This window comes from Ruditapes philippinarum, unplaced genomic scaffold (assembly GCF_026571515.1).
Source record: "Ruditapes philippinarum isolate M1 unplaced genomic scaffold, ASM2657151v2 ctg5313_1_1_1_1, whole genome shotgun sequence".
NCBI classification, from domain to species: Eukaryota; Metazoa; Mollusca; class Bivalvia; order Venerida; family Veneridae; genus Ruditapes; species Ruditapes philippinarum.
This window is the reverse complement of record NW_026854889.1, coordinates 28,948-44,198: the sequence shown is the minus strand read 5'-3', so window position 1 is coordinate 44,198 and position 15,251 is coordinate 28,948. Positions and strand designations below refer to the sequence as shown.

At 34.4% G+C, this 15,251-nt stretch overlaps 1 protein-coding gene across 1 annotated transcript in view; it reads right to left on the bottom strand.

Annotated features, from left to right (window-relative positions):
• LOC132741423 (geranylgeranyl transferase type-2 subunit alpha-like) overlaps positions 1 to 15,247 on the bottom strand; it is a 33,632-nt gene extending 18,385 nt beyond the window's left edge. The window contains exons 1-2 of the mRNA XM_060729578.1: positions 15,106 to 15,247; positions 10,412 to 10,522 (exon numbers count right to left, since the gene is read on the bottom strand). Of these exons, the coding sequence (XP_060585561.1) occupies positions 10,412 to 10,522; positions 15,106 to 15,108 (114 nt within the window). The 5' untranslated portion in view covers positions 15,109 to 15,247. The remainder of the gene's footprint in view (positions 1 to 10,411; positions 10,523 to 15,105) is intronic.
• Between the last annotated feature and the right edge of the window lie 4 nt (positions 15,248 to 15,251).

Sequence of the window (15,251 nt, the reverse complement as noted above, 5' to 3'; positions counted from 1 at the left end):
AAGCCGGCACAAGGTAGGTTACGACAAAGTGTTCTACTGTGGTGTCAGCCAAACAGATAAACTACAACATGCACATCCAGGCTAAAATTGCCCAAGAGTTTTCTAATTGTAACTCATCAACACATTACTACTGCTACATGAAATTGTATGTACATACGAACCGAATTCAAATGAAAAAAAGTTTGCTTTGTATTATCACACTTATGTGATACCTTCATTTTATTACAAACAAAAGTATTTGATTACTCATCTAAATATTTCATATTTGCATAGGTTTTGTTATCCAAATATTTTCCAAATTTGTTAATAAAACACAAAATAGCTAGGTCTTTGCAATTTTAAAATGAAACAATAGAAAGTAATCATAATTGCGCATGTAAAAATAATGTTATCCGGTCAATCTCTGGAGAAAAAGTTAACCATTGTAATTGTTGTAAAAGAATAAGAAATAATTGTGACTTAATCACTTACCTTTTAAAGTAATTTATGGCTACTACAACCTTTAAGGCGTGTAAAATTTGAGTTATTTGTTTCTAAAGGTAATGATTTTCTTGCAGTTATCCTGACTGAGAACATTACTAAATGGTCAGAGGCTGAGCCATTCTTAAACTACTCTTCCCCCACCATTACTCACTGGGACATTCCTATAGCTACAATTACCACCACTATCACAAAACGTAAGTCCCCAAGACACTCAGCATCAACGGCAACATTGTTTAATCTGAGAGCGAGCTTCCCATATAAAAGTTGTAGGAGGCTTATCAGAAGACAAGTATCACCGTATGAATACTTATCAGTTCTTACCACCAATACTCCACCACTAGTCCCTAACCACCATACATTTACTACATATACCCTTAAAATATGGACAAATAGTCTTGTTGGTATTTACAGACCGATGAGTTGGCTTCATGGATAGTGTTGGGAGCACTAATGTTAATTTAAGCCACCCGTAATAGTTCACTTGTCCTAATAGACTTGTTTTAAAACAAGCCACACTTATAAATGCTAACAATTTTCTCAGCCTAAGCATATAGGGTAATTCGCCCTTGAGTCGAATCTGCCCTAAAGTCGAACAACTTTTACCCAAAGTTTCAATAGCAATCCGTCCTGTATGTCACGTAAAGACATCATTTTCGTGTTTTTTAAACTTTCCGGTATTTTGAAAGAACCAGTCTAGCCGTGTACGCGTCATCCAATCTCTCTCATGCGGACGCTTTTACCGGTAGTTTTGAAGTGTACCAAGAAGCGGGAAATTTGAATTTTTGTTTGCCGTGAAAATTTCACAACTGTGAAAATTACTAAAAAGAAAAGAGTTGTCGAACGTAAGCGTTATCATCAGTTATGACAGCATTCTCTTTGCTTTTTCATAAAAAATATACTTCAGATATCCATCAAAAATGCAAAATAATGTCTAATCTATGTTATATAGATGTTTGCCCATGACACGAACAGGATCCGCCCTTGAGTCGTACAGATGTTCGACTTAAGGGCAATTTGTTTTCTTTATCAATTGAAGGGCTGTCTAGACACAAATTAACGTGTTAACATAACAGAATTAATATCATATTATAATAACATTACAGTATAAAGAAAGAAACATAATCACAGATTGTTCTTCGAAAAAAAAGTAATGTGATAACCCTTATTTTAAACTTATCAGTCCCTGTGGATCATTGAATTTATGATCAGTAAGGATTTAAATAATATGAATGTACCAACTTACAAACTTTTCATTATTAAACATCAGAAACGCTGAATCAAATGTTGCTATGTTGTTTTCTAATAATAAAAATCTATGAACTAAAAGTATTTTAGCTCATTTTTGCGTAACAGCTTCAAGGCAATAGTATCAACGCAGTTTGGCTTGACGTGCGTTTACATGTATAAGCACTCTTTCAGTTCATCCTGTCTGAAATTAAACTCGGCTTTATGATTTTTTTAATTATTTCTTCTTTTTGAAACTTTTATGAGAAACAGTCAATCTATTTAAATCGTATTGTAAAAAGAAAAACGTTATATAACAGAAGAAACTTAGATCGACTTTAAACGTTTCAGATGCCAAAGTCGTACTCGGAGGAAGCGTTAAGTAGCGCTTTTGAAGAAGTTAGGAACGGGACTTTAGGTCTCCGTGCAGCTGCTAAGAAGTACAATGTTCCCGTGACGACACTTCACGACAGGATGTCTGGAAAAGTCCAGGCCGGTTCCATATGGGGCAAGGCGTCCTTGCTTCCTAGGGAAAAGGAAGAGGAGCTAATAGCCTTCGCACTTAAAAGGGCTGAACTTGGAATAGGCTTTTCTAAGCAATCATTTCTAAGATTTGCCGGAAACTTTGCAGCTTCTGAGGGAGTAATTTTCCCGAAAGGTATCGCTACCGAAAAATGGTGGAGAGGCTTAAAAAATAGGCACCCACATTTTTCCTTAAGGGTCCCAGAAGTAACAACAGCTGGTAGGCATATGGCTATGACCAGGTTGCGTATTACACGCTATTTTTCTGCTTTAAAGGGTGTGTTGGTAGAAAATAATTTGTTTGACAAGTGTCAGTACATCTGGAATATGGACGAAACTGGTTTGACTCTTTCACCAAAGCCTCCTAAAATCATTGCACAGAAAGGTAGCAAAGTAATTCACGCTAAGTCATCAAACTCAAAGGAGCTGATCACCTTACTTGCCTGTGGTAATGCATCAGGAAGAGTGATACCGCCCCATGTTGTTATTCCCGGCAAGACAAAAAGAGCTCTTTTGAGTTTTGACACCGCAAATGCTCCTGCTGGTAATGCCTTAATTAAGTTCTCTTACCACTGCTCTGTAAAGATCATTCATGTTAAAAAATTTCTTTTTGTATGCCTCTAAATGAAAAAGCCGGTTAATCATTTCAGTTCAACATATTATATGCACAACGCTATATATTTGATTGTATGTGCGAAATTAAAATTGACACTTGGTGCACATGTTTGCCTGACCTTCTGGTATAGGTAGAGAAAATATTTTATACATTTATAATAATAAACTCGTTTTGTTCGGAAAGCGATATGTTTAGAAAACTAGCGCAATGTACCGGTATTGTATGGTGGCTGATTTGTGCCATTCGTGTTTTCGCCCGCGACCCCGCCAAGCAAAAAGTCGAGAATTAACGGGGGCCCGCCATTTTAACTTGTTAATTTTCGATTTTTCGCCTGGTAAGAAACAAGAATGGCACAAATCAGCCACCATAGTATTGATTTACCGATAAAATTCCGTAGTTTCTTCTATATAATTATCTTTTCACGGCAAAATATAAATTCATTTCTCAAACTATTGTCATATGACAATTTTTTTAAACAAACTTTTCCTCATGCAGGTACCAATTTGAGTGTGTCCGACAGCGGATGGACAAAGCAAGGAATCGGAAAACTGTGGTTTGTTGAAACGTTCCTTCCAAATATAGGCCCAGAGAGACCACAGCTTCTGGTCATGGATGGCCATGACTCCCACAACCACGTTGAGTTTGTGGATGTTGCCAGACAGGAACGGATCATCCTTATAGAGCTACCGAGCAAAACAAGTCATTTCACTCAGCCATTCGATAGGTCAGATTAAATATATTGATCACCAAATATTTTCAATATAATTCATAAATTATATGCACAATATTTAGACGATCTGCCTGACTGTATGGGTGACCAGAAAGCATGTTTTAATATAAATAATTATATCTCAGTATGTTGATCAACGAAAAAACTCCAAAATATGAAATAATGCCCTTGTAAAATGTTATCCATAATAACACCATCTTAAAAGTCGCAAACGTCGTACAATACTGTTTCCAGTAATAAATGTTATATAGGAAAATGTTACATTAATAACAATAAGAATTGAAAAAAATGTAAACACTTCATAGCTAGTTCATCATTATAATAAGTTACTTCTATCTGGCTCGTTTTTTTTTTATTTTCCCGAACCTTAGATTTATATTCTCTAAAACTGTCTTGTTTAACAATAATCTAAGTATAATAACTGAACATGTTATCATGTCATATTTTGTACATGTTCTTTGGAATATCCACGTGATTACTATGTATATATGTTTATCGACCGTTTATGGATCAAGATCGATGAGGAATGTATTTTTAATTACTTCCTTTTTTTCTCGGGTTGACATTGACAATATTAACTATCATTCGGGCAGCTATGTGATATCTTAATAATAAAATATTTATTTTGTGTGCTTTAAAATTGTTATAACAAAATGAAAATTAAGTTGTACAGAATTTATTCGAAATAAACAAAATAAACAACAAAAATATAATCGGCAATTCAATAAATCATATGATTGTTGTATCAATATGTTCAATTTATGATACACCCGTGCCGATGGTACAAATGGTATTGCGCGACCGTGCGAAGTCATTAGCGTTATACAAACAGAGTGCATGTTAGCATTATACTATAGGCGCGTCAAAGAAAAAAAAATTTTTTCCACTTTAAACGGTCTTTATTTTAGGTATGTGATAAATAGAATATTAAATTCGTGTATACTGGATTTATTGAACTCGTTGAATAAAATAATATTATTCAACTCTGCAATGAATTCAGTATTGAACTTACACTCATTCAATATCCTGTATTTATAAGCAAATACCGTTCTTTTTTTATAAAAATAGTGTTTTATTTTCAGATCCGTTTTCAAGGCATTGAAATCAAGTTGGGCTGAGACCGTACAAGAATTCACCGCAGACACTGGTGTCGCAGTTGGTCATGCCCAATTTTTCAGAATTTTAAAAAAAGCATGGGAAGCGTCCATGACTGTGGCGAATGTGAAAGTTGGATTTGAGGCTTGTGGCATATGTCCATATAATCCTGGTGCTATCCCGGACATGGCATATACGCCATCTGAGCTGTACAGTGCTGCAGAAGATACATCTGCACAACTGGCATCAGCTCCGGTATCGGATACGCCGTCCGAGGTGTACACAGCACAACCTCTCTGTTCACCTATTCTTCCAAACTCTAATGCTAGTTCCCCTGTAGGTCCTGTTGCTTCTAATGCCAATCAACAATCTTCCATGATTGACAGTGGGATTGTGTACGACACAAATCTAGCAACTGCTCCGCTCAATGAGGACCAGCTTGTGGTTTCTCTTGATATTAACCCTAATAACCCATGTATTGATCTCCCTCTGGTTATAGATGAGACTGGTGTATTGCAAGTCTTAGATCAAAACATTGAAAACGTCAATGTTCCTCAATCTGCTGATACTGATAAAGTCTCCAACCTAAATGAGGTCAGTGATAGCACTATCGAATGCAGTGCAGATATCGCTTTAGATATAATAGAATCTGCAATAACCGACGAGAAGAAGTTGTTGTATAATGCAGCCTATTTATCAGGTACAGTCCTAGACGACTCAATGTATACCACGTGGTCTATGTACAAGACGCGGGCACTGAATAAATCGCCTGCTTTGCAGAAACCACAAGCTGTCCCCAGTAACCCCCTCCTTACCTTACCAAAGCAAGAATTTAAAAAGAAAAATGCCAAGAAAAATTCTCAGTACTTTGTAATTACCTCAGATGAAGCATTTAGGGAAAAGGTTAGGGTTAAAGTTGAAAAAGAGCAAAGGCAAGCAGAATTAGAGGAAAGGAAGAAAAAGAGACAATTAAAAAAGGAACAAAAGGAAAATGCTTTGAATCAGAGAGTTAAGTTACAGAAACGCTGAACAAACTTATATATACAAAGTACTGCGTAATTTGGTAATCAAATTACGTTAGTTATCATATGTCACGGCTGATTTCAACGTATAATTGCAGTTGTAAATCATTTATAGTTGAGCAAAATTGAATACGAGTATTGGACAATGGAGAAAACATAACACATGAATTGTTGTTAAATGTGTTACTTTTATTGTTGACTGTTGACTAGTAATAAAGCTACATGTACATGAGGTGAGCTAGATCTACATTAAAACATTTATTTTTTATGGTAACTAATTAGTATTTTTCTTGATTTCATCCGCCAAACTACTTAGTAACTCCTGCTCTTGTAAGGACACAAACTGGATTATGTGTTTGACAAGAAACACATGGCTGTATGGTGCAGATTCCATGCTATTGCAACTCTCTCGCTTCCACTGCTCGGTGTAATCAATGACTGCATTTCTCACACACGAATTCCTCACAACCAAAGATTTTATAATAACATGCAGTGTATACAGTAAGGTATGATCGAAACACCATTCATGCATAAAAAGGTCGGCAAGTAACTCAAGTGCAGCCCACATTGATTCATTTCCATATCCATTCACTTCACGGCAGTAAATCTGACTTGTGATGTTTTTAAACATATCTAATTGATATCATGTAAGGTTGTATAACTACATTGTATATATTTTACCTCTGACATAAAACTTTAAAAACACAGGGATGTGCGATTTAATATAAAAACCTATAAACAATTATTATTAGAAAGGCATTGTGTAATATTTATTTTTTGCTTACAATTGATTATAACAAACCTTCTCATGAGATGATAAGTACACTGAACATGTTCCTTTCGAAATAGGTGTCACTTCAAATACGCATATGTCTATAACACCACGTAGACCTCTATAGATCCCAAAGTTGTTTAGATTAAAAAGTAATAATAACGACCATGAACATGCATGGATGTATAAAATACAACATGTGGTAGAAGCTGTTTTTAACTTACCATATCGCTACACATATCGCTACAGTTACATAAGGATACTTTCTCACTGGTAAAAATACTTTAAATATTGAATTTTGAAGAAAACAGAAAAAATGGCGCAATCAAACTTTTTTCAATTCGACCAATCAGTGACTATATAACATGATTTTTTCTCTTAATAAATGATCGGTTTTCTTATTGGTTCCACTCAAGGACAAGGCTTTCAGACATGTTCGGCTTAAGGGCGAATGTGTTCGTCTTTAGGGCAAAAACGGATTGCCCCAGTATTTCTTGTACTTTGATACCATATATCCGAGATAAGGTGTAATCATTATAATTAAAAGAGACCTAAGGTATTGTCAAAAGCTATCCACATACGATAACAATAACAATGTAAGTTCGACGCTTGCATGATCATCGGAAAAAGTAAAGCTGTTCGACTCAAGGGCGAATTACCCTAACCTATTTGCCAAAAACTTTAAACATTCACCAGGTTCTCAATTGCATTTCAGCTGATGATTGTGGGATTTGAAAATGAAAGCGTTACAGTTGCGTTTGCCAAATTACCGGATAGGATAGCCTTGGTCAACCTAGGTTCAAAGTCAAATGAGATCATGGCATGATACGCTCATAACCTTATTGTTTTGCAGTGGAATCCATTAAAACCCTAAAATCAAACAGAATGTCTCCTAAGGAATCTCTAACCCAGTCAACTGATTTACATTACCTTACCTAGATGTTTTGTTATTGTTGCTGTTCCTGGATAGCGACATATAATATTAACAAGATTTAACCATTTCTCCCTGAACAACACCTGCCATAAGCCATTCAAAATGCATAATCAAATGCCACATGATAACAAATCGAAAGACAAAAAAACTCAAAAAGGGACCCCTACTGTGCACGCCATCCGCCATGCTTTTGTCGTGTTAGCTTTATATAGAATTAAACTACTTTCTTTATGTGCAAACCTTGAATCAAGTGTGGGGGGCTTCTAATGGGTAAACAATATATGAAATATTTTTCTTAAGAGAACAAACATTAGTTCTTTTGTTCAGGAATGAGGTTTTTTCACGATTTGTTTTTTCGAAAACCTGGCTGAACGGCGATTTCTAGCATTTTTGGAAATGCTAATAATTAAATTGAATCTGCCCGCTAATCGTTTTTATATTTAAGACCGACATAGCCTTTGTCACATTCTTGAGCAGTAAACAAAAATCAGAAAACAACATATTGAAAGACTAAATGACTTATCAAAGCCAATGCTTCAGACTGTGATGTGTACATATAAACAAATGGGCATTCAATTCATGAGTCTGATTTGAACTAGAACTGCCACTATCATGGCGTGAATACCCCCGCATACCACTTTGTCAGAATCAACAGTGGCCATTTAGAGCTCAAGGACAACCTCCCTGCCAAATCTGAGGTTACTAAGCCAGTGCATTGCTAAGTTATGTATTCTACATGCTTCAAATGTGAAAATGTCAAAATCAATACATTGCGGACAGGACATTCTTTAGCAATTGAGAAGAAAAGCTTTTTTTTGTCAAGGTCCCTGTGACCTTGACCTTTGACCCAGTGACCTCAAAATCAATAGGGGTCACCTTATAGTCATGATCAACATCCATACCAAATATGAAGACTGTGGGTCAAAGGAATCTAAAGTTATTGGGCAGACAAACTTTTTGAAGTCAAAGTCCCTGTGACCTTGACCTTTGACCTGGTGACCTCAAAATCAATAGAGGTCATCTACTAATCATGACTAACCTCCATGCCAAATATGAAGACTAAGGGTCAAAGGAATCTTAAGTTATTGGGCGGACAAGCTTTTTGAAGTCAAGGCCCCTGTGACCTTGACCTTTGACCTAGTGACCTCAAAATCAATAGGGGTCATCTACTAATCATGACTAACCTCCATGCCAAATATGAAGACTAAGGGTCAAAGGAATCTTAAGTTATTGGGCGGACAAGAAAAAACCGACGGACGGCCGGACGGCCGGACAGCCGGACGGCCAGACGGCCGGACGGACGGACAAGCTGATTCCAGTATACCCCCCTTACAACTTTGTTGTGCGGGGGTATAAATATACATATGAAACCATATTGAGAGTTTTATTACATTACACAGTAAAGTTCTTTCAGAGCTTCAGTATCAAATTCATTCAGTAGATTCTTAAATATGATATTAGTTTAATAATAAAATATAGTTTTACCTCACATGATAATAATAATCATGCTTTGCGAAATAAAAATATATATGACCTTCATGACCTTGTTTTACGCGTTTACCTTATATATTACTAGAAATTTGTAATTAATTAACATAATAATTGTATAAACTTAGAGAATATTGAATAATCATTTGATTTTGAAAAGAATAATTAATTACATCAAATTTTATCTTAGTTTTAATGACCTATTTTAGTATTTTTAAGCGGCCATTTTGAATTGACCTTTTGAATGTCAAGGTCAATTTTATTTTCTTGGTATCCACCCTCATCGTCTTCAGCATACCCGTTTAAGGTTAAAACACTCTAGATATTACTTGTACTATAAAATGCCTCTAGCATTCATATTTTCTTAAAATCAGTCCTGTCTATAAATATTTTGATAAAAATTACTTTTAGATTCTTAACTGATAAATTTTACAACTCTAATATAAACATGTCATAGTGGTCAATAAGGAAATATTATCACCTTTTGATTTTAATACTTTATGGCTTAATTCTCAATTTCCTAGTCTTTTATCAAACAAGCCATACTTGAATGATTATCTTTTGACATTTATTGCTAAAATAGCTTAAGGGTATTAACACTATGACAACTCTTTCTTAATTTATATTTTTGATTTTTATATTTAAAATTAGTCTTATTTTAAATTGGGAACATTCAGCATCTTAAAGTCTTATATAGAATTTCAGACATATAACATCAAGTCTTAACTTAGAAAATAAATAAGTAAAATTAACTTAAGCAAAATCAGGTGCTAGCTGTGAAAATATATGTGTGGACTATATGATTATTTTGTATTTGAGAACTTTCAATGGGCTATAAAGAAATAAATGAAATAACATCATACTGGACTTTTGAGTTATAAAATAAGTCATCATAACAAAGAGGATACTGGATAATAATAATACACCAGTATCCCACACACACCTAACCAACCAAGGGTTTCCGTGTAGGGCGCTCACTACGCCAGCGAGTCCAATTCCCCAAACGACCCCAAAGCGAAGGCCCTGCCGGCGACCCTTGGCTACATATATCATTTGAAGAACATTATGCTGCTTTTAACAACCCTAATAAAATCTTTACATTTCTCTTTCTCTCTCACATTTCATATGAAATGTTCAAATAGTCTTCACAAAAAATTCCCAACTATTATAATTATAATAAAAACCCATTCTTCTCAAGAAGTATTCCATAATTATTATATACTTATCAATTAACTTTAACCAAAGCCTCTGTAACTTACACATAAAAGAATATAAGCAGGAACATTCATATTTGTTAACTACTGGTTAATGCAGCAAACACCTGTCCCCCAGTTAACAGCTAGGCACATTGGACATATACCTTGTTTCTTGGTGCCAAAGCAAAACAATGGGATTGACCCAGCAGTATGGGGAGAGATAGAAAGTAAAATGTGAACTGATTTCTCTCCTATCCACTATTATTCCACAGAGATTGGGGGCTGGGGTTATAAATGACTGGTGCAAAGTTACTTATAAACTATCATACTTTAGAAAAGATCATCTGTGTCGCCCCAATGTATAGTTTTAACTTCTTCTCTCTTTCTTTCCTTTTTGCTTCCTGTTGCTCCGCAGTAGTTTTCACCTTTACACGACCATGCTGAAGTCATAAACAGTATATAAATTTATAATCTATATTTGTTATTGCTAAGACTTTTTTGAAAGGTAAGGTAAAACTTAACTGTGCCATATGCATACAATCATGACATGGACCAAAACTGACTTTCAGCTGCATTTAGCCTTAGGGGCTCAAAACTGGATTTTTTTAGCATTTCAAATTGTCTTTAGCACATTCAGAATAAAGAACCTATATTATATTACTCTGAAAAAGACAAGACATTTTGTGGTTTTTATGATCTTATTCATGGTTAAATGAACAACACTACCAAAAAAAAAAAGAACATGTCAATCATATCTATAGCCAAAAGTCATAATGTATAAAACAGTTACATTTCATCAATTTCAGTTTGCATATAATATACATGTATATCGTATTTTGAACTTTATTTGAGTGTCTTTTCAGGCATTCAATAAATCAAAACATGGAAGGGAAAATACCAGTTTTAGCATTTTCATAATCAATGTGATGTCACATGTAAACAAGAGCCACAACCGAGCAAGGGCAACGCTCGACTTTTTACTTTTTCTAAAAGCAAACAAAGAAATGTTTGAACAAATCTTAATGTTTCCTTTCTATAAATTTATCGGTCTGTCTTGTCACGCAAGTTTTGTGAAAGTATGAATCATTTCCATATATATCCGCATGTGTATTACAGAAGAAAAAAAAAGATATATACACACATTATATAAACGCATTTATATATATATAAATAATAGCAAAGTAACAGCCAGTTACAGCCAAAAAAATGAAAATTTCAAAAATTTGACCTTCAAAGTCAAGGTAATTTATGAGTGAAGGTCAAGGTCTGTCTGGTTATTTTTAAGGGCTCTCCTTGAAGATTATTATTTTCATGTTTAAAGACAATCCATTCAAAAATAACAAAGTTACAGCCAATAATAGCCAAAAAAAAAAAGAAAATTTCAATAATTTGACCTTCAAAGTCAAGGTCATTTATGAATGAAGGTCAAGGTCTGTCTGGTTATTTTTAAGGACTATCCTTGAAGATTATTATGTTCAAGTTTGAAGAGACAGGGCTTCCGTTAAGGGACGTATGGCCTTAAATTACGATCGAGAATCGTATCTGCTCGCCGAAAATAAAGATCAGAGACAGCCAATAATAGCAAGAACAAGCAAAATTTGGACTTTTGACCTTGAAGGAAGGTCAAGGTCATTTATGAGTGAAGGTCATGGTTAGAGTGGTCTACTGAAAGGTCTTGTCCCAAGGGTTGTTGTGGCCAAGTATGAAGACAATACACCAAGAACTAAAAATGTTATGATCCAGGTACAAGTTTGCGGATGGCAATGGCAACGCCGCCACGACTATAACAATACCTCTACTTTTAAAAAAAAGTCGAGCTAAAAAGTACTTAACTGACAAGTAATTTCATCTGATACAAAAAGTATATTTGAAAACATGCTTGAAAAACTAATCATGATCAAAACACAGTAATTTTGCTCACACTGTAAAAAAGATCGAGTCAATTTTTTTAGACCAATAAAAGAAGTTTTTTGGTATTTCTAAATCTACACTTTTGAAAATAAGTCATTTGAAAAAAGTATAATTCATTAAATTCCTAAATGTGTAATATATATATTACCGACTTGCTAAAAACAAATGAATTAGACATGCTTTTGTCAAACTTCAAATAGCTTTTTAAATGACCCAGTTTAATGTATAAATTTGGCTGATCTTTAATCTTTACATGTATCAGTGCAGCACTAATTGAAGGATATAAAAGGTGGCGCCAACTTTTTAAGTTTTATTATATGAACAAATTCACATGGTCATTGTGACATAGCTTGTGCTAATGCCAAAAATACATTAAATCACAGGGTTTAAACTGTAAATCTTTTAAAAATGTGAAAGGTGATACATGCTCAGTTAACATGTAAGATAAACTTCAGCTAACAACAAGGAGCATTTATCCCATTGAATTACATCACCCTGCAGTCAATCAGCTACACAAGATTTAATCCACTATCATAAAGGATATGGACAGATACTATATATCACCAATTAATGACCAGAGGTGCAGCTTACATTTTATAGACAGGTACTGATTTGTTTACATTGAAATTTGTTATTTAGAGTAGACTGAAAGACAAATATCAGGAATTCAAACTCTGATATCAGAAATTGGGATAAGGGTCAAAGGAGGGTAAAAATATTAGGATTTTTTATCCCTCTGCATATGACTTTTGAAGGGATAGGCATTCTGTGACTTTAGATGCAGTCAGTGTTAGTGGCTAAAGCAGCTGAACTGAACTAAAACAAGAGCTGTCAGAAGGACAGCGCGCTCGACTTTTTTAGTGCTTGCCTATAAAACAAAACTTTGACAGTTAAGGGCACACAAGACTTTAACTAGGAATTTCTAAGTACAAATCAAGAAACATTTTCACAGAGTTATCTTCTCTTGCTTACAGATAGGTCTCATGATGGCACATAAGAACTCCAACTTCCAAAGTAATATCTCAAATGGTTAAGTCAACAAGTGGACAAGAATGAAAATTTTAACTGAGTTTCTAAGTCAAAAAGGGCCATAATTCAAATAAAATCCTTAACAGAATTACCTTCTCCTGCCCATGTTTTGGGACCATGATGGTAAACAAGTATTCCAACTTTCAATTTAATATCTCAACCAGTTCAGTCAAAAAGTTGACTGGTACAAAAAAGTTAACCAAGATTCTAAGTCGATAAAAGGCCTTAATTTTTAAAACAAATCCCTGACAGAGTTACCTTCTCTTGCGTACAGATGGGGGTAATGATGTGAAATAGCATTAAAAGTTTCAAAGCAATATCTCAAAGGGTTAAGGCAATAAGTGGATTTTACCCATATTCAATGTATTTTCTAAGTCAAAAAGGGGCATAATTCTGTCAAAAACCTTGACAGAGTTATGTCCTCTTGTCTGTTGATGAAGGTCGTGATGGTAAACAAGTATGGTCAGTTTCAAAGCAATACCTCCAATGGTTTTGAAATAAAGTGAGGTGGTACAAAAAACTTAACCAAGCTCAATACACTTTCTAAGTCAAAAAAGGGCCATAATTCTGTCAAAAACCTTGACAGAGTTATGTACTCCTGTCTGTAGATGGAGGTTATGATGGTGAACAAGTATGGTAAGTTTCAAAGCCATACTTGTAATACTTCTGAAATAAAGTGGGGTGGTACGAAAAACTTAACCAAGGTGTGACGCCAACGCCGACGCTAACGCTAACGCCGACGCCGGGGCAAGTAGGATAGCTCCCCTTTTCATAGAAAAGTCGAGCTAAAAAAGGCAACCAAACACCAGCAGTGTTTATTCTAGGAGGCACATTTGCGGGATTAATGCAACTTTCGCAAGTTTGGTCCTGTTTATTCAGAATAAGCAGTTTGGCTATATCAAAATTCTTGGAAAAAAGACCAGTCCAGTGGCTTGAATTAAACACCATAATTTTTGTTAAATGTTATGCAGTAATTGCACTTTATCATAGGCTAGCAGCCTTTGTTTTTGAAAATCCCTTTTTTTTTCAAAGTGTGTGTGTGTGTGTGGGGGGGGGGGGTGGTCAACACTATTGTTGAATTTCTAGAATAGTCTAGATAACTTTTTGTACCTCTATCAGATCAGTTGGTCTATTTACCCCTAGACTACCCCAAGACTACATCAAGACACACCAAGACAACGTCGAGACACCCCGAGACACTTTTACTGACATGTAAATATGTCTCAATTTTACCTTTTTATGGGAGGAAACAATGCGACTTCACCTTTACACATTAAATCTCTCTTCATTTATTTCACTGCATGTATTTTTAATGTAAGATTTAGATTATAAATATATTCTTTTTTGTGCAAAATAGTTTACAACAATGAAATAATGCCAATGTTGGGGGATTTGGGTGTGGTGCAACTCAGCAAGTTTAATTCTGCAATAATGTCATTTTATGAGTGACACATTTTTGATGCCTGATTATTAAATCGATCATATTTTGTTTCATTACATTGATTTTTTTTTATTTCATCTGCCCAACTTTTCATTAGATTAACAGATTAACATAGTCTTGTTGTTTCAGTAAAGTTAATCTTAATCAAAATATTTCTTTTTTTAATATTAAAGAGCACATCAATAAATATTTTAGTGATGAAGTCCATACATAATTAACAATATTTGATATATTAGACAGTAATTAACAAAATGACACATAAATAATCAGGTTTCGTTTATAATCTGATAATAACACTTTCCCAATATACACAATATATAGGTTTCTTGGGTGTCTTGGGACTAAAAATGTGTATCTTTCTGTCCCAGAGTAGTCTTGGGGTGTCTTGGGGTAAATAGACCGACCCATATCAGATGTCTCACAAATTAAATCATGATTCATTACATAAATATTAGATCTTTCATACAGAAATATTGGACATGAAATAATTTCTTGTAAGTACAGAAATATTGAACATGAAATTCTTGTAAGTACAGAAATATTGGACATGAAATTCTTGTAAGTATCACCTGTAAACAATTAATATGTATCGTATTAAGTACTTTTAACAAAATATACAAGCTGTATGGTTAATAACAATACCATTTTCAGAGGCTCTCAAATTATCCTACTAAATTGGTGTACAAATGCTTACAACATAGAGTGAAAACAAAAGTATAAAAGGATTTTAAATCATTAAGACTCGATATTATAAATCAATAATTTTTATCGTGTTTACTTTTGAAAAA